Source organism: Aphidius gifuensis, linkage group LG4 (assembly GCF_014905175.1).
Source record: "Aphidius gifuensis isolate YNYX2018 linkage group LG4, ASM1490517v1, whole genome shotgun sequence".
Taxonomy (NCBI): Eukaryota; Metazoa; Arthropoda; class Insecta; order Hymenoptera; family Braconidae; genus Aphidius; species Aphidius gifuensis.
Genome location: NC_057791.1, coordinates 4,114,244 through 4,141,830, shown reverse-complemented (window position 1 = coordinate 4,141,830; position 27,587 = coordinate 4,114,244). Strand labels below are relative to the sequence as shown.

At 25.3% G+C, this 27,587-nt stretch overlaps 1 protein-coding gene and 1 long non-coding RNA gene across 2 annotated transcripts; both read right to left on the bottom strand.

Annotated features, from left to right (window-relative positions):
• Positions 1-548: 548 nt before the first annotated feature.
• LOC122854631 (fez family zinc finger protein 2-like) lies at positions 549-19,151 on the bottom strand. The gene is made up of 2 exons (XM_044155460.1): positions 18,436-19,151; positions 549-2,824 (listed from the first exon to the last, which is right to left on the bottom strand). Exon 2 carries the CDS (start codon positions 2,736-2,738, stop codon positions 1,251-1,253), a length of 1,488 nt encoding a protein of 495 aa, XP_044011395.1. The 5' UTR covers positions 2,739-2,824; positions 18,436-19,151; the 3' UTR covers positions 549-1,250.
• A 6,174-nt stretch (positions 19,152-25,325) lies between these two features.
• Positions 25,326-26,995, bottom strand: LOC122854630. The gene is made up of 4 exons (XR_006373985.1): positions 26,907-26,995; positions 26,750-26,822; positions 26,312-26,435; positions 25,326-26,224 (listed from the first exon to the last, which is right to left on the bottom strand). It is a non-coding gene; the product is annotated as an uncharacterized LOC122854630 (long non-coding RNA).
• Positions 26,996-27,587: the final 592 nt, after the last annotated feature.

The window sequence follows — 27,587 nt, the reverse complement described above, 5'->3', positions numbered from 1 at the left end:
ATAAAACAAACGTCGTAAAATATTCGATAATTTTGTATGATTAATCAATTTTATTAATATTTATTATTAATCAATTTATTAATTAATATAATTCAATATTTATTGCATTATTTTATTTTATAATTTTAAAAAATTAGGTAATACAATATTAATTGTTTTTATTTTACACGAATTTGATATACATGGTATTATTCAATCACTTTTTTTACTTTACTTGGACGAATAAATATTAGTATAAAAGCGAGACCCGGCGAGACTTGCGAGACGAGACCGAGACCGAGACCGAGACCGAGACCTAAAATCTTAAAATTGCGAGACCGAGACCGAGACCGAGACCTGGTGCGAACGAGCGAGACCGATACCGAGACTCGTCGAATCTCGTCTCGTCTCGTACCGCATGAAGCCCTAGTATTTATCCCGGCATAACACAATTTTATTAAATTTTTAATTTTTTCATCAATAATAATATCAATTTAAATTTTTTTTTATTATATACAATTAATTAATTTATATATTATTTACAAATGAAAAATTAATAATCAGTCATGATTGCACCTTTGTCAATAATTGTTTTCCATATTTTTTCTTTTCTAAATTTAACAAAATGCGTTATATGAAGTCTCATGTTGCAATATACATATCAAAATAATTTTAAAAAAATAAAAATAAATGAATAAATAATTCATAGATTGACATGAATGAATTTATATGTATATCGCACCACAGGTGTTCTTTTCCCATATACACCGGAATTGTGCACTTGAGCATTTCACGTATATGTCGACGTTGGAAATAAATTTTATTATTTATTTTTTTATAACTATTATTATTAGTATTATTATTATTTTCGATGATGTTAATATATATATATACATAAGTCCCGGTAGCACAGGGATCGCCACAAATCCAGGGGTTTAGTACTTTTCGCTTGGCCTCTTCCAAGCATCACATTTTGAATAGAGAGACCGATTGAGAGAATATTTGCTTTGATGAACCCCGGCTGGCATAAAATTTTTTTTTTTCATCTATTATCATTACTATTATTATTAATATTATTATTACTCTTATAAATAATTACTATGATTATTATTAACTAATATTATTTGATATTTTTTTATAATTTACTTGAGTACTTGTGCCAAGTGTCCAGCATGATCATTACTATAATCCATTGTACCAATAAATAATGGATATTGATTTTTACGATTAACATATTGTTGTAAATTATTATTATTGTTATGATTATTTTGTCACAACATTTTAGTTAAATAATTATTTTGATGTGAATTTGTTGGTGGTAATAAAAATGGACTAACAAATGAATGATTATTTGTTGTATTATTATTATGATGATGATGATGATGTATTGATGTATAATTATTTTGTTCATTATGTAAATGTAAATTATTAACAACAATATTTGTATTTATTAATGATGTATTATTATCATGTAATTTTCTCATATGTTTTTTTAAATCAAAATTACGACAAAATCCTTTACCACATATTTTACATGAAAATGGTTTTTTATCATTATGTGTATGCATATGAAATGTTAAATTATATATTTGATGAAATGCTTTATTACATATACTACATTTATATGCTTTTTCACCACTATGTGTTAATTTATGATTTTTATAATTACCTTTTTGATGAAAACCTTTACCACAAAATTCACAAACAAATGGTTTATAATTTGCATGTATACGTGTATGTGTATTTAATGTTGAACTACGATTAAATGCTTTACCACATGTTTGACATTTATGTGGTTTTTCAGCAGTATGAATTATTTTATGACGACATAATGTACTTGCTTGACGAAAACCTTTACCACATATTTTACATACAAATGGACGTGCACCAGTATGTACTGGCATATGACGTGTTAAATTATAATGTGCATTAAATACTTTACCACATTCAGAACATGAAAATGTTTTTTGTTTATTACTATTATTATTATTATTTATATTTGTATTTGAATCACGATTTGTTGTTGTTAATTGTTGATCAATTATTTGAGGTGATAATGATTGATTTGATGATACTGGTGAATGATTATTATTACGACTATTAATATTATTATTATTACTACTATTATTATTACTAATATTATCATTATTATTATTATTAACATGTGATAATGATGATAAAGATGATGATGATGATGAAGAGGAAGATGATGAAGATGATGACGATGATAATTGCACTGGTGATTTTTTATTTTCATTTTGTAATGTATCATGACGATTAATAATATGTGATGATGATAATGGTGATGTTGGTGATGATGATGATGATGAATGATTTATAATTGATGCTGTATTACAATTTGTTATTGTTCCATTTGTTGGAAATGTACGTAATAATTGATTTGGATGATAATATAATAATGGATAATGTTGTAATAAATTTTGATGTCTTAATGTTGGTACATATTTTTTAAATGCTGATTCAAGATGTGCTGAATATGCTAATGATGGTATATTTGATGTTGGTGGTTGTCGTAATATTGTCGTTGTTGTTGTTGTTGCTGTTGTTGATAATTCAGAATTTAAACGTTTATCTGGTTCCATTATTTTAGCAATTGAAAATGTAAGTGTTGATAAATTTTTACATGTCGTTGATGGATTCCTTGAATTTCTTGAATTTTCATTTATTGATGATGATAAATTTGATGTTGCTATGTCATTCGACATTGTTCTAATACTTGAACGTTCCAGAGGCTGCATGATTATTTTTTTTTTATTTTCCTTTTGTTTATATTAAATATATAAAATTATCCTTCTTCTTCTTCTTTTTTGTTTCAATGTTAAATCTGCAATATAATAAATTTATTAATAATAATGAAAATAATGATAAATTTAAAATAAGTATATATAGTTATTTTTTTATTTTTTAAAGTGTAGGAAATAATAGTAATTGAGGAGAATGTAAAAGAGGAGAAAGAGGAGGATCCTGTGGGCTGACTCGAAAGTATGACCCTCCCTCAAATGTGCGCGCTACCGCCCACTATTGGTTTTGGCTCAACACAAACCATCGTTATATATATTTACATATCCCAAAAGCTTTGCCCTAAAACTATACATATATACCCAATTTAAAATTCTATCATCATCCCTACAATCGAATACTTAAACATTGCATCACCATCACTCTTTTAACGATCAACAATTAATACTAAATTGGCTTGGTTTTCAAATTGTCTATACTACTTCATTCTTCAATAAATACACACCTTAATTATATATATAACTAGTTGATTGTTTCATTTGTCTTTTTTATTTTTTTTTGTCTCAACACTTGTCTTCTTCAGCCACCACATTGATTAAATTTGTCTCTTTGTTTTAATGGGTTTCTTTTTTGTTCATTTGAACGACACTTAATTATCAATAGACCTTTAGATATATATCTATATAAACTACATCTCATAAATAAGTTGGACATATATATATGAAAGCTCAAAAATTTGAATAGAAAAGAAAATTTCATGTATATATATGTGAAGGATGAAAAAAAAAAAAAAAAGATAGCATTTGAATTTATGTGAATAAGATGCAAAATGATCAGCAGATTGCAAATTTTCATGTTGAGATAGCACTGATTGGTTGTCTATGTAAGATTTATATATACATATATACATTGAAAAGTCGAGAATGTTTGCTTCTGCAAAACGAAGCTTCTGTGTTTGGACTTGGAATGACGGTTGTGAAATTGAATGGCAGTTGAGGGATTCACATAGTTTCACTTTACTCAGCAGCACAGTTGATAAGTACATATATACTTAGACTCAGACATTTTCAGTACAGACAAAAGTAGAAATAAAAAAATCATAAAGAAAAAAGATTTTTTTTTTTTCAAGTTTATAAATGAAAAGAGTAATATTTTTTTTTCGTTATTTGCCCTTAACCTTTTGGTAAAATATTTTTATCATCAAATCAAAATTTTTACAGTAAAAAAAAAAGTAAAAAAATCACATAAATAAATTATACTTTTTAATTTTTTATTATAATAATAAATAAATAAATAATTATTATTTGCAAAATGGAAAAATGCTTTTGTATTTTATGTATATAATAAACAAAAAGTCCATACACTTTTGTAAATGTATACGTATATAATAATAATAATATATAAATAAAATTGTGCAGCTTTTATATATATAAAGTTTATATACATGTTACAGTAATAAAAACTGATGCTTAGGATTTTCATAGCTCCGCCCATTTACACAGTAACTTTCGATTGTTCATGAGTGTGTATATTCAGGGCTTCTGATACAATCTTTTATTTTTTTTTTTTATATTTTTCTTTCTTTTTCAAGAGGGGAACTGCGCAACGGACGATTCCCCGTGGTGAAACAAGCCACGGAAACGACTTGGGTACATAGTGAAACGCCCCTGTGGCTCCATAGAATAATATACACCATGGCGGAGCAGCAACTGTCGTTTAAATGCCACCCAACAATGCCCACTTTTTTTGTTTCTCTTTTTATTTCTCTTACAGCCTCTCTCTATCCTCATTTTTAAATGATTCAAATAGGGGTCCTACACCACAGCAAAAACTAAAAAAGGCTCGATGTTAACAAAAAAAAAGCAGCAGCAGCAGCAACAGCAGTAAAATAAAAATGAACAAAAAAAAAAAAAAAAATTACTGTGAGCGGCAGTAAGGCTATAAAATTGTCGTGTGTAAAAGACCATTGGCCGTAATTGAGTCTTCGTACATACATGTATATATGTTGCTTATTGCTCGTAAAAAAAAGTGTCAATGTGCTGAACGTTTGCATGTTCGTTTATTGTATGAATTTGTATGTGTTGGTGACAATAAATGACTCTAATAATATGGGTAACACGCGAACTAGGCAATTGCGTATATATTCAATTCGTTCCCCCTTATTTTTTATTATTTATTTTTTTTTTTTCTTGTATCAATTTTAACCAATTTGTTTCAATTTCCAAGCAGAACATGGCCGCGCAAAACATGAGGGACCATTTTGTATGAATCCGTTTAAATTAAGAGCGTGTGTAACATCATTTTTTAAATTATATAATATTTTGTTTAATAAAACTATGGATTTGTTTAAACAATATATAATTAATTTTGTTTTATTATTAAAAAAATTTAGTATAGCTAAAACTAGTTTGAATATTAGACAAGAAATAACATTATTTTTTTTGAATTTCAATATTTTCAAGTAGAAAAAACTTGTTTTAGTCAGACAAATTAAATCCTCTTTTTATTGATTTTGAAAAACTAAAATATATGAAATAAATATAAAACTAAAATTTTATCAAGTAAAAAAAAAATTTTTCAAGTAGAAAAACATAGTTTTCGTCAGACATTATATTTTTTTATCAATTGAAATAAAGTTTTTAAGTCATTAAGACAAACTTAATTCTCAAAGATTTCATTAGATAAAATCAAATATAGTATATTCGTGTTGGATATCATTAAGAAAGTGCAAATAAAGATGTTATTATTGTAATAGATATAATTGAAAAAGTTTAAACGAAATTGTAAAACTAACAAAGTCAAAAACGCAAAGGCGTTAGGCGTTAAATGTACAAAGTTTACAAATAGATTTTTGAATAGTCCAACGAATCCAATCACCACTTTTTCAACAAGCCTTTCTTCAATTATATATTTAATTTTCATTAATTTTCATCATTAAGTAAACTATTTAATGTAAAAACATTCAACGAATTTTTTACAATTTGATTTTATATATATATATGCAAGAAAATTAAAGTCAAAGAAATGTATATATACGAAAGTTCAAGAACAAGATAGACAGAGAAAAGAATAAACCAGATAAGCCACTATACGAACAACTTGAAATGGCTTTGCAAATTTGCATGGCTCGTTTGTTATTTTTTTTTTTTTTTACGTTAAAGTCATTAATTACCCGTTGAGTCACTTGAATTTTCAGTTCAACTTTATTGAACTAACTAACTTTCGAGGGACATTATCTTCACAATCTTCTATTAGTCTAAGATTTTTTTTTTACATTCTTTTTTTCTCAAACAAATCTATACCAAACTTAAATTTAACTACTTTATTTTATTTTTTTAAATAAAAAAAAAAAACACTACCCTCTTCGATAGTCTTATTTTCATTCACCAATATATATTTTTTTTTTTTTTATACTTTTGTTGTTTGTCGATCCAATCAGTTCACCAAATTAATAAGAAAAAAAATATATATATAAAGTAAAATAAAATACTTAAGAAATGCAATTTTATACACGCCATATTGCCATATAACTTTGTGATCAACTATTTGATAAAAAAAATAAAAATAAATATATATTAATTTAAAAAAAAACTTTGTTATTTTCAATATATAAAAATCAATTTTATATATATTTTATTTATTTTTTTATGACTTTATTTTAGATATACTGATTGTTTTTTTAAATAACTATTTTGTTTATTATAATAATAATATATATATTTTATTTACCTGATTGTAAATATGTATATATATTCATATTATATAAAACAACATCAAGATGCATGCAAATCGCGTGCAGACTCACCATCAATCACACCAACCCCTCAGTTAACTTCACTTCACCCAATGAGACCTGGAGTACCGATTTCAAGTGGTGATATTTCAGTCAATCGCAAAAGATTTCTCAAAGAATTATCTCAATATAATATATACATTAATTAATTTTTTTTTTTTTTTGATGTTTTCAAATTAATCATTATTATATATGAAATAATTAAAGAAGAGCTTTATAATTATTTTACTGATTCATTTTAACACAACAACAAAAGACTTTGCCACATGATTGATATAATTTCCAAAAATAAAAATAAAATTATTTTTAATGATTTAATATACAAAATAATTTCATTTAATTATTATTTAATTAATAAAATTATATAATCTTACGAAATTTATAATTTAAAAGTAATTTAAAAAAATATCAAAATAATATATATATTTTATTGTTTATAATGTATATTTCTATATGTATATATTGTTTTAGTTTTTGACACTTGAAAAGCTTTTCAAAATTTTCAATTGGTGTGAAAGAAAATCATACTGATGTATAATTAGCATTTTGGTATTATAGAAGTAAATTTCTGGCTGAGGATGACAGCAGACACAATACTCGCTCAAGCTACCCTCCTTAGCTCTTGGTTGCTCTTGATTCAACCCCTCTTTCAATGTATTTATATACATACATATACTAAAGGGATCCTGTCCGAATTGTACGACAGTAAGCCGATTCCAAGTGCAACAACAGTTAGTTCAAACCCTTTGTCATTAAACCATATATATAAAACAGTATTTAAATATATAAAATACATACTGCATTTAAGTTTATATTTTTTTTTTGTTTATAAATATACCAATAATGCAAATTATATGTGAACTTTAAATATAAAACGACTCGTATATATTTTTCATGTGACCTAAATTATTTTATACATCTAAAGTTTTAAATTTTCAAATAATTAAAAATAATTTTCAAGTATTATAAATATATGTGTGAGATTTTTTTGATGATAGACTCTTTATAGATCAAATGGTAAAAAATCACAGGGGTTTTTTTTTCGCACAGCTGCTCAGACACACGTTCACATCTAACCCCCCCATGTGGGTCATTCACCAGGACTTCTCGTTATCACTGATTTTTTTCTTCATTTGTCGACCTCCCTGTTGTGTTTCAATACCCCTTACTGTGATATTCACAACGGGTTATATCGCGGCTTTCCGACTTCTCACCACTAAACTCAATGCTCTGCCTTTTTCTTCAGTATTTTATAAATGAATATATGCGTATATCGATTGTTGATCATTCATTCATGCAAATTCTCATGAGATGTGCACATTATAAAACTGATCAGCTAATTATCTTGTATTTGTTTAAAATTTTTTTAAATTGGGGATTATATTCATACATCTCAATAGTTATTTTATTTTCTAATTCATCAAGCATTATTAAATTTATTATCATTACAACGTAATGCTCTAACTCTGACCTTAAGTCCGACTCCGACCTTAAATCCGACTCTACGTTTTTTTTAAAAAAAGAATTCTGAGATTAACCTAAATATGTGTAAATAAATTTTTTTAATTTAATAATAACACAATCAAATAGATAAATACATAAATTTTAAAATTCAACAGTATCTACTTGCACCAGTTCTATAAATCCGACCTTAAGAGTTAAGTCCGACTTCGACTCCGACTTCTACCTTAAATCCGACTCTACGTTTTTTTTGGCATATGGATTCTAAGATTAACCTAAATATGTGTGAATAAATTCTTTTAATTCACTAATAACACAATTAATTAAGTAAACACTCAAATTTTGAAATTCAACAATATCTACTTGCACCAGCTCTAACTCTGACCTTAAGTCCGACTACGACTCTGACTCTGACCTTAGGTCCGACTCTACGTTTTTTTTTTATCTTCATTTATTATTTTTTATTATCTTAATTTTTTCATTTTATATTATTATAATTTCTACCAAAACTTTGAACTTTTAAATAATTTAAAATACTACAAAACTTTATTCTAAATTATATTAATTTTTCAGAGTTTTATATTTTATTTTCTAGATATATATTTAATTGTGATTCTGTATAGACATACAATACCCTATACTAGTATACTAAAACTAGATGAATCAAAAAAAAATTGGGGAAAAATGTTGAAGGAAGTATTTAGCACTAGAGCACACGCCTACATATGTCAGTCGCGTGGTAGTACATACATGTCTCAACATTTAAGCAAAAACACAACAAAAAAAAAAATATATATACATACGGTTGCCTCACCGACAATATAAAATAGTACACAAAGGATCAGTAACCCGAGATGTCTATATAGACTTCTCACTATATATAAGCAAGTCGAAATAACGATGACATTAACAATAATGATTCAAATCAAGGGGAAATATAAAAAGTCACCGAAAAAAAAAGAAAGAAAAAAATAAAATAATTATTATAATACAAAAATAAACCAACAATCAAACGCATATTGTACCAGTCCACAGGCAACATCCGGAGTATATATATAAATGGAGTAAAAAAAAAATGTTTAAATAAAATAAATCAAAAACAATAGAAACGACAACCTTTTAGTATATATATTAATTAATCAATACGATAAACAAAATTTTAAAAATGAAAATAAAAAACAATAAATGGTTAGATATACATATGAATATAATTTTTTTTTTTGGCAGATGTGTTAATGAACGTTTTGTATATATATAAATTTACTTCTTAAGATCGCCCGTAGCGAGCAGATGTTTTTGCATGCGCACACTTTATATGTAAACCCATCAAAAATCATCTGATCTTTTTCATTATTATAATAATAAATTTATTTGTTTTATTTAAAAAAAAAAATAAAAAATTTTATTGTATTTTTTTAAATTTTCTTTAATAAAAAAAAAATCAAACCACGCCTGTGTATATTATATAAATATATGAAAGAAAGCTGTTATTTAAGAAAAAAAACTTGAGATGAATATCAAAAGGGGGCGACGAGATGAAGAGTTTTTTAAAATATTTTTTGAGGCGGTAAGTGAAGGAGCATGAGTATGAGCAGCATGCTAGGTAACAATCACAACTCAAAAAATCGCGTTTCCTGTTGGTATTCATATAGGACCCCCTTCAGCTACTCTTAAACCACACCAGGCTATTTTTCAATTGCAAAATAGGAGCCAAGAACTCGATACCGGAAGTCTCGCGTGCCATTTGCATCGTATCATATGTACCATGAGGGAAGCAAGAGCCTTTTCTTAAGCAACCAAGAATCATCCGGTAAATATTAGGGGAGTATTATAATTATGATAATAATGATGATGATATTTTAAACTAGATGAAGAATTAAAAAAAAGAAAAATGGGGGTGTGTATTATTATATATACGAAATTGAGTGCAGACGCGTGCCCCAGTGTCTTTTTATTTTTTTCTTTATCATTTTTTTAACAAGAGATTTTCGGTTCTATAGATCTTTAAGACATCGTGAACATTTATGTATTTTATTTATATATTAAAAAAAAATTAAACAAGTGTATAAAAAAAAGAAAAAAATTAACCCAAGTGGAAAAAATTTGTATAAAATATATATGGAATATATATAAAATATGTATGGATTTGGACGTAGATTTTCCATACATATATTTTATATATATTTTATATATATTCCATATATATTTCATATATATTCTATATATATTTTACATTTATATATTTTTTATATATTTTTTATATATATTTTATATATTTATATATTTTGTATATTTTTGATATAATTTTTATGTATACATTTAAACTTATAAATTTTTTTTTTTAACTTAATTTTTGATTTTATAAATAAAAAACAAGTGAAAAAAAAAGTAAGAAAAAAAAAACATATACTAATGAATTAATTTTTATAAATAAAGAACAAGTGAAAAAACGGGGGAAAAAAAAGATTAACGTAGTAAAATGAATAATTAAAAAAGTTTGTTTATTTGGAGCCCTAGCAACGGTCACTTTCTATCCATTATAAACAAATGAAATACTTAAAGTGTCAAATATATATAAAATATATATGGAATATATATGGAAAATCTACGTCCAAATCCATACATATTCTATATATATTCCATATATATTTTATACATATTTTTTCCACTTGGGAACCTTTACAGTTTTTAATATTTAAAAAACCATGTACTTTATAGATTTTATATATATGATTGAGATAAAAATCTATATGTAAAAAAAAAATTTCTTATCGTATTTTGATACGTGTTATATCCGCTCAATTGGACAGGCATCGATGATGTCTATATTACCTCCCCACGTGGAAAAGTATAATATAAATTATATATAAAATTTACATAGATTATGTATAAGTTTTACATAGATAATACATAGTTTTGGGCCTATTTAGTATGTATAATCTATATATAATTTATACATAATCTATATATAATTTATACATAATCTCTATGAAATATAGCCAAAAAAAATTAAAAATAGTAAAATGACATAAAAAATACATATGTATTCGCTATATACAAAATATATTCAATGTATAATCTGTATATAATTTTATCAATTAATTCTTATTCATATTCATATTTTCACTATAAAATTTTTATATACAGACTGTATACAGACTATGGACTTCTTGATTGTTTTTTTAATTTTTTCAATTTCCATATAACAATATAAAATTAATCAAAAACATATATGTATGTTTAATTTGTCATTAAATTTCAAGGGTAATTTTAATTATTATATATACTAATAGTATATTGAAAATATTATATATAAATAATAATATAAATTAATATATTTAAATTTTCTTCTTGTATATAAACTATACTAATACATTTATGCCCTTATATATACCCTTATTACTTTCTAAAATTTTTCTGTATATTTCATATAGATTGTGTATAGATTATATATAGATTATACATACTAAATAGGCCCAAAACTATGTATTATCTATGTAAAACTTATACATAATCTATGTAAATTTTATATATAATTTATATTATACTTTTCCACGTGGGTCACTTGATCAATTGATAAGCACGTCAAACCATGCCACCCACATGCACAAAAATAAAAATGAAAATAGTATATTTCAACATCAAATTTAAGGGAAAAATAAAAAAAGCACTATAGGGTGTATATAAAAAAAAAATTTTCTTTATAAAATATAAAATTATTTAAATACAGTATGTTTACTATTTTTTAATTGAAATTTCCAAAAATGATTTGTTTTATTAATTTAATTAAAGGGTTTATTAAAAAAACAAAAAAAGAATATTCTATATTTTTAGTTAACTATAAATTAATGCTGTTTTGTAAACTAAACTTGTATATACTAAAGGTTCTAAGTTGAACACTTTGAGATCAAGTGAATGAAGAAAATTAAAGAAGGGGTGAATAAGGCGAATGGCATGGACGTCTCAATGCTCAATCTCATTTAGTATATTTCGAGAAACACCCCCCATGATGCATCTTTATTCTACTGTATATATTTTGTTGGCCGTCAGTTGCCGGCAATTTCTTTCAAGCCGGATATTAAATTGAATTGCTTGGCATTTAATGTCAAAAATTTTGCTATAGTTTCTATTCTTATTATATGTTTTTATATATTTTTTTTAAACATTATTATGCAATATTATAACAAGTAGAAATTTCAACATTTAATCCAACAAAAAAATTAAATAAAATAAATTTAAATCAATATACAATAAACAAAATACAAATTTATATTTATATATAATTTTATTTATTTGATTTGGGTGGTTTTAAATAAGAATATTGCAGCTGCGTTTGCCAATTACATTTAAATAATACCCCTCGAGAGACAGGAAGTTCAAATATCAAAAAAAAAAAAAAAAAAGAAATTCAAAGACGAAGAAATAAAGTCTGCATATATTTCCTATCATACAAATAGCTATGTTTATATAAAAAAAAAAAAATTTCAAATTAAATTAAAATAGTATATATAATATGTGTGATTTTGGCTTTACTTGTAAATTGAATTGTGTTAAAATGCGTGCGGTTAAATTCGATCAAAAGTGACCACTCGAGGTGATGATCAGTTCCGAGTTACAAGGGTAGCTCTAGCATACATATAAAGTCTGATAGAAAAAAAAAAAATAAAATAAAAAATAGTAAATGTCAGATGTATATAGCTAAGGGGAAAGTGAAAATGTACGAATTGAATAAAGCAAAGAATAAGGGACTGGTGGTAATCCAGTGCTCGAGTGGTAGGTGACAAGTTTATTTAAGACGAAATCATTGAAGTCTATCGTCGATTAAAGCACAAGGGAAATTCCTGAAAGCCACAAGAAAAAATAAATAAAATAAATAAAGTTAGATGTGGAGTAATGGGAGAGTGTGGTACGATTTCTTTTTTTTTTTCCAACCCCCTTTATCCTCTTTCCTCGTCTTGGTAAATGGAGATTACATTTAGAGCTAAACAGGGGGAGCGCATATATACGTTGTATTGTATATATGGTACTTGAAAAATTTTGATTACTTTTGATAGTATTTCATTTTTATTTATTTTTAATTCGCATATACTTTTTTTTTTTTTTTTAAATTATTTAATAACTATTCTATTTATTTTAATTTAACTATATATAAAAAAAATAATCTATTTTTAATTAAATAGCTAATAATTTACTATGAAAAAAAAAAAGAATAATAAAATTACAGTTATGATGTAAAAATAAAAAATAACATGGTACTCTTTGTTAAGCCAAGGTACTGTCAATTAGTGTAAAAACATCACCAGGTCAAGTATCGATGTCAGAAGAAAAAAAAAGAAATTTTAAATTAAAAAAAAAAAGAAAAAAACATACATATTCTCAAGAATAAAAGAAATTACATGCGTTGAGGTAGAAAAAAAAAAAAAGATAAGAATAAAAAAGTGAGGGTGGACAATAGCTAGTGGGCATCGTTTGCTTTCATAAATATTTATGGCAAACCTGCTGGTGGACACCTCGAGCAACCACCGGTTTTAACGGCACCTGCTATATATCACTCTTTTTTTAATATACAAAAATTCAAAAGTCAAAATATATAAATAATAAAAAAAAAAAAAAAAAACAAATGAAAATTCTAAATTATTAAAATAAAAAAAACAAAAAAAAAAAAATATATTTAAAATTTCTATCATTATTTTAATTTCTAAATATTTTATATTTTTTCAATAGACATTTTTTTATTTTTTTTTGAACAAGTCTGAGATAGATATCATTTTTTTTAACCCAAAAAAAAAAAAAAAAAACTACCCATCTTTGTTATTTTTTTGCAAAAGTTTATCCAATCTTATCTGATGTCGAGTGTCGATTGATATCACGAAGAAAGACAGTGAAATAAAAAATGAAGTGGAACAAAAAAAAAAAAAATTTAAAAAGAAGGGTGAGACACATCAGCGGGATAACATTGAGAATAGGTGGGCTAAGGGGTGGGTAAAATGATAAAAAAAAAAAAATAAAAAGAAAAAAAAAAAGAGGAGAGAGATAGAGGATGGTACAATCTTTAACATCATCCAAGCTACCCTATGTGTTTTATGAGCCAGCTCGTTCAAGTCCATACACGAAGGGAAAAAGTGATCGTGGCACAACATTTAGGGCTTCCATGGCTAAGTACACATTTAATCATAATCTAATATTTAAAAGGTAATTTCACGGGCTGTTTACCTCATGCACAACCCCTGCATATTTAAAAAAAAAATTTTTTTTTGTTTTTATCATTATACTATCATTTTTTATTATTATAATTTTTTTTTTTTTTATCCTACGTAGGATGTACATTATACTAATATCAAAAATAATATACCTTTATCTTATATCCCCATCGAATCAAACATTAAAAAAGTATATACTTCCGATTTTGATTTTTCAATTTATAAATTTTTCAAATTATTATTTTGTTTTTTGGATATATAAATAACTTGTTATATTATTGGTAAATAATTGACGTGCGAATATTATAATTTATTATTTTTTATGGGAAAGTCTGAGAATTCACGTGTCAAGTCGATAAAATAAATAATATATATGAAAATAGTATGACAGGATATTGTTAGCTTGCGGTTTAAGGGTTGATTTTAAAGTTCTCATTGCAATTAATTTCTCTATCCAAGTTGATTAATATAACTATATAATAATAATATTATTTTTGTATGTATATACCCTTAATTTTATATACAATCTTTTGTAATTTTTTTATTTAGACAGTGAATAAGCATCAACATCCGGTAACCCTGACACTCAATTACATTATTCGCACAGTTAACTTGACTTTAAACAAATTGATCAAAAATGATATGATAATTTTTTATTTAATAATAAAAAAGATTTATACTTTTTATTTTTTAATATAAAAATTTTCTATTTATTAATTTCATTTTATAATCAATTATTTAATATTATATCTAAATAAAATTGTTTAAAATTTAAAAATATCAATAAATATATATAATACTTGTTTTATAATAATTTAAATATACACAAAATTTGAATAAAACAATTTGTATATTTAAATTAAATAATAGCATATATAATATTAGATAAAATTAAATTTATTCACCAGAGTATGTGATATCGAGTGTGTGATAATATTTTACGAGTTTACTTGTATCCACGCACCTGCAACTATGTATATATATACAAATAAAAAATAAATATAATTTGTACACACTATAAAAGCAGGATTCAAGCTTCTTAATTTATCCACAAACCATGTGTACACATATAGTCTATTTTTATTATTATTTTTTTATGTTACACACCTTAACATTTTGTTATCACGATGAGAATCAAACAAGCCGGATACATATTCTCAATCTCACTTTTATTTTAAACTCAACAAATTTTTTATTTTATTTCTTTACTTCCTTGACTAACAATAACAATTATTTAATTTGATTATTTTCAAATGAAAACAATTAGAAATTTAAAAAAAAAAAATTAAAAAAAAAAAACTACTTCAATTATTATCAATTATTATTATTATCAACAAATGAATTTATATGGCAAATTAATATGATGAAATAATTTTAAGTTGAAAGGGAATAATATCATTTTAGCCTACATTGTGATGTATCAACAATGAGTTATCTATCTACATGATATTTGTATGTCTAGATGGGTTTTATTGTTACATAACAAATGCCCCTCAAATTTTATATGTAACATCAGGGATAATTTCTCTTGTCTGGTTAATCAGTATTATATATATGAATTTATGATTCATAACCGCATCAACTCTCGTGATTGAATGTTTATAATGATATCAATGTTTGGACAAATCTCTTCAAATATAATTTGTAACAAACAATATATTCAATTATATTTGTATAATAAAAGGAAAAAAAAAAAAAAATTCTTTTGATTCAATTAATAATTTAGTAAACAAGTAGAAAATCAACAAAAAAAAAAAAAAAATGAAAAGAAATTTATAATTCAGTGCAGGTGTTGGTTGAATCAAAATAATAATTTTCAATTTTTAAACAAATTGATATTATTAAAAATTAAACTGAGATTTTTATATTTTTATTGTTTAAATAATATATCAAATGAAAATTAATTGAAAAGACCAGAACAGTGGTGTTTGAAACAACACATTTGAGGTTGAAATTACCGTTTGGTTTAAGAGGAAGTGGTACATTAATTTCAGGGCAACCCTCATGTGCATTTCCACTATACATGTATATATACGAACCAGCTAACAAACCAACCAACCAACAAAACAACCAACCAAACAACCCTCAACTCGCACCCACTTACTTTCTCTCACTCTCTAAAATTTTGATGATATAACTTGAAAAGTTGATTTTTAGTTTGTTAACATACTGAAAATGCAAACTACATATTGTAAATTCTACACACACACACAACATATATTATATTATATTATCTATATGTATATACAAATGGATTTTATGAGTACAATCGGATGAAAATTGTTGGTAAAGGTAAGAGGGTGTTTGGTAGACTAATTTGTATACAGATATATATATGATATACAACAGTAATCAGTGGGGCGAGTCCGTGCCAAGTAATTTGTTTGTCATATAAGTTTATCATTAATTTATTGGTTGAACAATATATGTACACCTTCAACGCCCTCAATAATAAAATCCCCTTTATATATATATTTTAATATTAACATTTATATCGCAATCACCATCTTCCTGGCACACTTCATCCATTTCCGGATTCGTCAACATTTCAAGATTACTTATTCAACAATTTAAATCGATTATTTTTTTTATGTATTTTAAAGTTTGTTTTATTTTTCACGCAGAATTTAATTTTATAAAATATTAAAATTATGATATTTTGGATAAAGATGAAATGAATTAATTAGTTTAATCAAAAAAATAAATGTTTAAAAGAATATAAGCATTGTCTTTTTTCTTCTGTGTTTCAATAGAATTTTTTTTTTTTTTTTTACAAGCCAAGGACATTGGGCTTTTCCTTCATGTCTCTTCAAATATTAGCAAGGGTAAAGAAAAAAAAAAAGAAAAATAAATATAAATAAATCCGTCCTCAAGCAATCGTGAAAAATACCTCACGAATAATTTCAATGGTGAATAATTGTGATAGAGAGACAGCTGGAAAGAGACTATATACACTCAACGTAAAATCAAGTAGCGTAATAATACGAAAGGATCAAAAAGAAGTTTGTCCCATCATACGGTTATACTCATAATAGAAATTGTGCAAGTTTACGAAAAGAATAGAATAAAAAATATATATATTCGACCAATGAAATTAAAAAAAATTCAAGACACACACACACACACATAATTATAATTAAAATATTAATTATTTTTTTCCTTCAATTTTTATATTTTCACGTCAAAAAGAATAATAAATTGATATTTTCGTACAAAGAGCTGTTCTTGATATAAACAAAAGCTCTAAAAATTTATCCATATAAATGATAATAATAATACACGCATTACCGTCGGTTGTTGTAAATTAATTTTTATAAATTTCAAAAAAAATAAAATAAAATAATACAATGAATTATAAAATAATAAACAAACTAAAATGTTTTGATTTAAAATTCATTATTGATATACTTATCCCCTTTTATATTTCATTGATATGATTACCATCATCTAAAATATATATAAGTGCATAAAAAATTAAAAACAAAGGGAGTGTAAACAAAAAAAAAAACAAAAAAGAATTATATATATCGCACAATATCAATTTGAATGTGAGTTTTAAAAAAGTGTTTGCTTTCAATTGCAAGCAAACGAAACATACAGACCCCTTTTATATAAATTTAAAAAAAAATATATATATATAATCTGTGTACGTATATTTGTACGTAGTATATATATATTTTTTTATATTTTATTTTTGAAGCTTTCTTATTGTACTCGGTTAGTACTTGAAACCCCCGACAAATAAACTTCGAGAATACTTGGCCACTCTGTTTGGCACATACACAGAACCCCAAGTATCAACCAACTTTAAACGTACTTTTTTTTTTTTATATATTTCTCCGTTGTTCTCTATCTTGAAAATATATATAATATGAATGTATTATTTAAATCAGTACTTGCAAAAATGATCACTTGAAAAATCAAAGAAATACGACACGCCATTAATTTTCTTAACCCTTTTTGTTTTTTAACCCCTTCAATATTGTGTGTGTTTACTAAATATGAAACACTAAATTAAATACTACACTAATTGCCCTAATATAAAAAATAATAAATAGCATTGTTTGTTAATTTTAAATAAGAAAATTTTATACTTATTTAAAATAGGAATGTATTGTATCGCAGAATGCGACGGTTGATTTTTGGTAGGAATGAAAAATTGGTACAAATGTTTGTGGATATTGTTTAGTTATATAAAAAAATGTGTAATTTAATTAGCAAAAAAAAAAAATCTTTACTCACGTTTGTTTAAAGATTGTTGATGTGATTTTTAAATTAAACACTAAAAAAGTGTATTTACAAATCCTGTAACTGTTTACACTGTCCTCGTAAATGATCAAAACCTTGACACTCCATTATTATTTTTTAGTTCAATGATATATATTTAATATAAATTGCTTTTTAAAAAACAAAAACACAGTTGTTATAATTAAATAAAATTGAGTCTGATCAATTTCATTACTATCAATAAATTGTACTAATTAATTATCCTTTTAAAATTTTATTGGAATTTAATTTATCACCCTCTTCAAATTCTCGCACAAAAATCAAGCTTCACGCCTCGTCCGAGGCCATCCAACATCATCACCACACAATATAACTTTGAAATATTTTTTTTTCAATTATAATAATTAATAACAAACAATCGCGAAAAAAAAAATAAAACAATTAACTTTTTATTCAGTAATATATGTTCAATATTGATGCCATATTTTTTTTTTCGTTGTTGTTATTTAATTTTTCCAATTATTTTTATGCAGTTTCAGTGATAATTTAAATTAAATTATTTTACGTTGTTTTTTTCGTTGTTTAATAACTTTTATTGTTGTCTTTTTTTTTGTTTAAAATAAAAAGAACAAAATCTTGAAAAATACAAGATTATACTCTCGTGAACTGTGTTGTAGCTCTCACGTTGTATATGTCACGGTAATAACGCGTGTGTTTGGTTGATGATGTTGGATCCAATGTTGAAAAATAAGAGTGGGAGAATATATGTGGTGGTTTCTGGACAGTATGTTAAAAATAGTGGTGGAGCCACTACTCTAAAATCTTTATCCCTTCTACTTAGTTATTATATTCAGAGGGCGGTGCTAACATTGCAATGGCGAACCCGCCCTTAAATATCTTTCATTTCTTGGAATATATGAGCTTGCACAACTTTTACTGGTAATGTAAAATCCGTCAAATTGACGAGTATGATTGTTCTATTTTTTCTTTTGAATTCAACTATACTTGATCCTAGATATTATATTGTTTTCTTTACCTCGATAATTAAAAAAAAAAAAAAATAGTTCTAATCATCCCTTAACTCCCCCCTCAAGAGTATTTAAAAAATTGATTATTTTTCAAATATATTTAAAACTTTACATTTCGAAAACAAAATATGGATTTTCGATTAAAATAATTACTTGCAAATTGATGTCTTTTTTTTATGACCTATTTAGCAGTAAAATGCATCCCAAAATGAAAATTATAAGAATGGATAGTACTCATATATACAAACAAACACAAAATTTAGAAATGTTAAGAATAAAAAGAAAAAAAAAAAAAAATCAGGTGATGAAGGGTGAGTTACATATATACAGTGCGGTTGAAAATTTAGCGGGGGTGGTTTTTTGGATGAATCAGCTGCACGAATGAGGCGTCACCATGAGTACCCCTAAGTATGGATCTAGATTCAACCAATGGTAATACAGAATAATTCACCCTTGTTCATTCTTGCCGCGCCAATAGGCGACTAGTTTGAGTGGGGTTGATGGTGATCATTTTATGTGACTGAGACCAAAAGAGGGTATATATTCGTGTTACCTTGGATGCTATCTATACAAAGATAGTGTTGTATATATGTGTATATATATACAGCAAAGTGTGAAAAGACGAAAGTCAAAAGTAAAAGAGAATATATAAAATAATAATAAAAAAAAAAAAAAAATTAAATCTAATGAACAAACTGAAAAGTCTGTATGACATTATATAGCTGAGATAATGCAAAAGATTTTTCACGAAATTAATAATTATAAATTTAAATTATTAATATAATAATTATTTTTAATTTTTTTTTTTTATCATTTATATTTTAAAATATTTAAATAAAATTTACAAAAATCTATATTGATATTTGAATTGATTGTTTGTCAAATGACAAGTTTGGCGTTTGTGCCACGTGACCAAAAGTATCGCGACATGTGGCAAACGGGGGTGACACATAGACTGAAGAGACAGTTCTCATTATTCACAGTGTTGACGAACAAACACTTAAGTAACCATCGGCATCAGTTTAAACTCTAAAATTGACACCCCTATACATATAACAATACCCTTTTTTATTTTTATTTTTAAATATATATAAACATCAATTCAATTTTCAACGTTCTTTTATCATTTGAATTTATCCTATCATGTCATTAAAACAAAGACATCCCAACATCTCAACTCATTTTAAGTTTAACTCAAAAAAAAAAAAAAAATAAACAAAAAGACTATATAACCGTTTTGATAAAGCTCAAAAGCTCAAGATAAAAAAAAAAACATTTAAAATCAAGATTTATAAAATAAATTAAAACAAAGTTTTACTATTTTTTTTTATGAGAACGATATTATCAGCTAAATTTTATATCTACAAAAAGATAAAACAGATAAATGTTTTTTCATTTTTTTTTTTAATGCAAGGCCAATGGTATAAATGTTCTTTGAAAAATAATGTAAATAAATAAATCTTTGTAATTTACTTTTATTATAAAAAGCAAGAAGCAAAAAAGCTAGTAGAAAAAAATAAAAATAAAAATAAATTTGTACCCTAGTTGCTCGCGGGTGTCTCTTGGTTGCTGGTGTTTGTGTGAGCAATGACTATAGTGGGGTAATCTCAAGGGTCACTATTGCCGCAAGCTCTAAATATATATGTATTCGCATATAAACATATATATAAGACATATGTGTTGAAAGCTTTTTAACTGCAGGATATATGTTAAAAATAATAATAATAATTTAAACCTTGTATAAATATAAAGACAGAGCACCAAGTCGTCATGGACTTGACTCTCTTTTTTAAAGTCTGAGCATTCCAAACATTGTTGCTCTGTCTGCATACATATACCAGGGAATTTTTTAGTGATCTTTTTGTATGATTATATGGCTTTCACAGTCATGCTAAAGGGCAGTAATCTTCATTTGATATATCTATGTTTTATCAAAGCTACATGTATATATAATCAACTGAAGAATAGTAAAGTTAAAATTTATGGTTGTGTTTGTACATTTACAATGTGTTAGTTTGTAAAATAAAAGCAAAAAAAATGGGATATATAATATACTTGAAAATTTGGTATTAACATAAAATTTTCAAGTAAGAAAAGTAGACAATTCACAATTAGTAAATATACAAACAAAAGTACAAGTAGTCTCAGAAGCCGCTCATCTTTCAGAGCGTCTGCCTGCCCGTAGAGTACAGGCTTACTGTAAAAATACTGATGATTTTTTTTTTTCTTTTTACTTCATGTGTATATAAGTATTTCAAGTATTCACTACTGTGTACACTTATATTCAATATACATATATCTAACAAATGTACGACTGCACTGCTACATTCACTAATACTACTTAGCTGCAGTTCATTTTTTTCGCCGGAAGCAAATGAACTGGTAGGGGCTTAAAAAAGAGAAAAAAAAAACATATTTTTTATACTTGCTATATATATAGTTAAAGGAATAAAAAAAAAAAATGGGGGGCACTTGGTGCACAACTAAAGCAATCTCTTTTTATCTGTCCCCAGTCGTACTTATGCATACACACATATATTTTTTTTATTTTTCTTTGAATTGGTCTATAGACAACACTCATATAAAATCATGAAAAAAAAAAAAACGCAAAAATGTCTGAGCTTTTTAATTTGAACATATTTTTTTTTTTTCTTTTTCAAATGGTCTTTTATTTTATTTTTTTTTTAAATAAAAGAAAGCTATACTCATGAGTCTCTTGATTAATTTTTAACATTAAAAAATTTTATTAAATCTTTTTTAATATTATATATCGAGTTAGATTTATTTATTTATTTGTTTGTTTTTTTTTTTTTTGTTTTATAAACAATTGCTTGTATCAGACGACACCAGACATTTTCAATTGTATATATACAACAAATGCATTTGGTTTCTCTCCCTTTATTTTTTTATTTGTTTTGTGTTTTTTTTTTTAGTTGTTGTCGTTGCGTTTGCCAACACTTGAAACAACCCCTTCAACCTCTTTTACTCTTATTCGAACCAGTTATAGCAACAATAGGCTTTGTCTTTCAGCCGTCGGCGCTTGCAAATTGGTAGAAATCTTGATTAAAGGTGCAATTCTACTGCTGCCTAAGGATAAGCACGAATTTCTATTTTTTTTTTTTTATCCTCTTACATACAATTCTTCTGTTTTCTTTATATTTATGTTTTTTTTTATTTAAGAATATTACGTATTATATTCAAGTCTGGCACACGCTAAAGAGAAAAAAAAAACCAACAACAATAAAGAAAAAAAAAAAATTTATCGCCAATAAAAAAAAGAAAAAAAAATATATAAATTTTAAAAAATGATTGCCTTATATATTATAAACGTTATTTTTCATTTTTATAAATCTTTGGATGGAAAATAAAAAAGAAAAAAATTTATATAAAATTATATACAAGATGAATGGAGTTTACACATGTATGCATTTTGTAATCTTCTTGTAAGTAGCTTCGGATATATATTGAATGAATGCCTTGTCTATTATCCGGATGATCTCAATGAATGGACCTAGTCCACTTATTTATTATAACAATAATTATAATAAAATATAAATAATAATAATAATAAAGTGGACTTTCTGATGGTACCTCCCTATTGCTCCCATAAACTACATTTGATGTGGGATAACTGGGGGGTGTTGAAAATGCATGTTGATGTGCGTTATTCTTTTGATAGAATGCTTTATGAAAAATCTGGCCAATATAGTCAAGCTTTTTTCTTTTTTTTTCTGAGGTAACAATTCAATTTATGACAAGTATATTTTCACCCTAATATATATTTTTCCAGATATGAAAATATATATTATAAGTAGATATATATTTGTCAATCAATATTTCGATTTATTATTTTTTGTATTTTTATTTTGTGAATTAATTTTTTTGGATTATTATTGGGGAGATTATTATTTTTCAAGATATTAATAATCAGACAGATGTGAATTTAAAATATTTGATACGATAAATTGGTAGTTTTTTTTTTTTTTTTTTTTCACGTTTATATTTAATTTTAGGAATGTAAATTTTATAGAAAAATAAAATTTTTACTTACCAAAAAAAAAAAAAAATAAATCACTGTATTATTTATGTACACGCACTGAATCTTCAAATGACGATTAACGTTTATTATTAGCAGCCATTGTTAGCAAGGCGCTGAGTTATCAAAATTAATTTCAAAACATAATATTAAAAAAAACAATATACAATAATAAATTTTTAAATACTTGATAAACAAGTAAAAGAAATGAAAAATTATTGATTATAATTACCAGCGCTAAAAGCTGCAGATAGATGTAAATTATAATCAATAAAAAAAAAAATACATTCAAAAAAAACTAAATGAAAAAAAATTTAAACCATGGATAAAAATACACAGAGTAAATAAAAAATGCTTAAAAACTTGATAAACAATAAAAAAAATTAATTCTTTACTTGCGCTCAAAGCTGCAGACATATCAAATTTAATTTAAAAAAAATAGTTTTAAAAATTAATTTACAAATTTGTAAATTATTGTGGTAAAGTGCGTTCAACAAGAAATTACTTAAATCTAAATATATAATATGCATAAAAATGAACAAAATAAACATCCTTATCTTCCCCAGAAAAAATAAACCCTATATGTTCTATATAAACGAAGTCCATTTTTGCAAATACCTGAAATACATCCTATTCACCCCCGTCTACTCTGTTTGAGATAGACAGGTTGATGTGCACACCTTGATCAATCAACTATCACCATTTACCCTGGTTATTCAATTTTATAATTAGAAAAAAAAAAAAAAAGAAAAAGTGATCAAGGTGAGCTAAAACAAGTCACAAAAATATATATACAATACAAATATTGGGAATAATTATCAAGTAGCTTTGAAGAATTATATCATAAATTCTTCAAAGTTACAAGCTTGTTGAAGCACTTTACCCTGAGGGATTGGTTAAAAAAGTGACCAAAGGGCCTCTTACCTTATTCAGAAGTTCTAGAAGCAAGGATTCAGATGCATCATATCACCGACGTAGAAGTTCAAAGAGGCAGTATTTTATTGCACCAATGCCTACTAAGAAGATCCATGAGGCAGTATCCAGATGTATGCTCCTACGCTTGCTATATCAATGATTATTCTTTTATGATTACAATTGAAACTCCACTATAAAATAAAATCATAAAAATTATTAAAATACATATATATTATAAACATTATTGAACTGACAAACATATATTATTTTTTAAAATTGATTAATAAAAATTCATTATGGATTATAGTTTAGTTTATTCAATTAATTGAGTCTAAGCTTCAAATTAATTTTATTTTTATTGTTTTTAATCATTCAATTAATATTTTATTTGTTAAATATATTATGATTGATAATATTAACGATAAAATTGGTGCAAGAATTAAATTACATTTGAAAAGGCCACTGTCTATCCGATTGCTGAATAGCACGATCAACAGTTCACCTTCCATAGATAAAATATTTTTCTTGTCATCCAGTATAAGTGGCAACTGTTTCTGAGTGTATCGAAAACAAGCAATGCTCTATCACAATTTAATTAATTTTTCATTAATTGAACTTGAATGGAGAAATATCCTTGAATATACAAGTGATCCTTTTGATATCTTGCTGATGATGACAAGTGTTTTTTTTCATCCTAAATGCAGCATTATTCAAGCAACGAAAGATCATTAAACAATACAATTGAAAATATGATGGCACGAATTGTTTTGATGTTAAAAATAATGATAAATTTCAAGATATATATTTTTTAAAAAAAATAAACAATCAATAATTTTAGAGGCAAAGCACCTGAAAATATTAAAATGCAACAATCTTTGAACTGATATAACAATAAACGAGGAATCATATTTTTAAATTGTATGTAAAAATAATTTTATTTATTTATTTCAATTGTAGTATGTAGATAGATGTATTCAGCTGGGCTTCATTAAATCCAGGGATAAATTTGGTTGAGGGGTTGAAGCAGCAGGATGCCTCATGTCATCAACATCTAGCAGATGGTTTCTTAGTGCCTGCATACTGTCTTGCCTTGTTGATGTTTCTTGGCTAATATTTCCTCGTCTCTGATATTGGCATCCATTTTTCTGTAGTTGGTGTTTACATAGAAATTTTTCATTGCATCAGCACCTTCACCTTGGCTTGACACTCCAGTTTTTGGCATCCTTATCATGGCTCGAGTAATCTTCTCATTCTTCTATGAATATTTTCCTTTTCAAGTAACACTTTCTTCTCTCTTTGTTCTTCTCTTTTCATTTTTATCGGTTCGGTTTTTCTTTCGCGAATTTATAATAAATAATTATAAATTTATCGCGTTACGCATTTTTTTAAACTCGGACAAGTTAATCGTACATTTAAGAAAATTACTTAATGTAACAACACTGTCATAATGAGCTCTTAGACTTCAGTAAATAACGCAAGATACTGAAGTTTCAATTTAAAACTATTTCTTTAGTATTTATTATTATTGTTTTTTTTCAATGCAACATAACGTTTGTGATCTTTGATTTCTGTGGTTTAGTTGCACCAGCATTTAATATGAAATACTCAATCAGATTTCAATAACTATTTACTGATTAGACGTATTTCATATTAAATCCGCTGAATTTGTCGGAGATAAACTAAAACCAACATACCTTATATCACAATCAGCATCATTTTCATTACTTGTGTTTTCTTTTTATAATCAGCCAATTTATTGTTGCAACATTTTTATCTCTGTCTGTCTGCCACTCAAAGCAGTTGTTCCAGTTAGTACAATAATATTCTGTAACAAAATAATAAAAACAAAATGATTAAAATTAATAAAAAAATTTTATGACTTCTATTTATATTTAAAAGCTGTAAAATTTACCGATTTTTAACACGACTCTCTGTTAGTTTAAACTGTACCAGTTTGATGAGTTGCTAGCACATTTTTATGTATCAAAACATTACTTTTTATTCAGTTTTTGTTAGACTTGAATATTCAGCACTCTCTGTAATTTTAAACAAACAATATTTTAGTCAAATGTTGGATAAACCAAGAAATTAGATTACTATAAATATAAATTATAGTATCATTAATTATTATACGTCAAACCAAACTAATAAAAATGATCATAGAATACTCTAACTTTAATATTAATTCGTTGAAAAATATGTCAATTAATTTAAAATAACAACTAAAGCTAATCTTAAAGTGGTTTTTTTTTAAACTAGCATCGACCTGTTATATATTAATTTAATATTATTCATGCTTTTGTATCAATTGTTTGATAAAAAAAAACTGAATAGAATTATTATTATTTACCTGTTGTCATTTTGCATTGTAATGGCACTGGTGTCTGTCCAGACTTGATAAACTTTAAAATATCCAGGCATATCTGTAATTTTTATGATAAAAACATTTTAGTAAATAGTTAAATAAATAAATAAATTTAATGATAAAAAATGGAAGTAATTATTACCTCTACTTGTTCAATAAAAAACCAAGGCTTTTGTCCATGTCATATCATTGTTACAAATAATTCCTGGTCATCCTTTTTTTCACATCTGTAACATTAAATAATAATAAAAAATTTCATTTACTGTTGCTAACATTTATTTTATTATTTTTAATAATCAATAGTTAATGTTTTAAATATATTTATTGCAAAATTTGTAAATGTATATAGAACGACCAAAAAAACCTAACTTCGAATTTATTATTGCAGCATATCATATTATTTATTTATAATTTCACTTTTGTTTATATGTATAATGTATTATGATGAAAAAACAAAGCCGATAATAATAAAATTTATTTACCTGTTGTCATTTTTTGTAGTAATGTCATGGCATCTATCCAGACTTGATAATATTTGACATATCTCGATGTATCTGTAATTTTTTATGACAAAAATGTTTTAAAAAATGTATTCAATTTTTTTATAACATAATATTGCATTGTTTGTAATTATTTATTGCAAAAAATATCACTTGACTTGTATTGACAAAGAAACCTAACCTCAAATTTATTTTTGCACCATAACTAATTTATTATTTATAATTTCACTATTGTTTACACGTATTATTTGTTGTCAAACAAAAACAAAGCTAATAATAATAAAAAATATTTACCTGCGACCATTTTGTTATTATAAAATTCC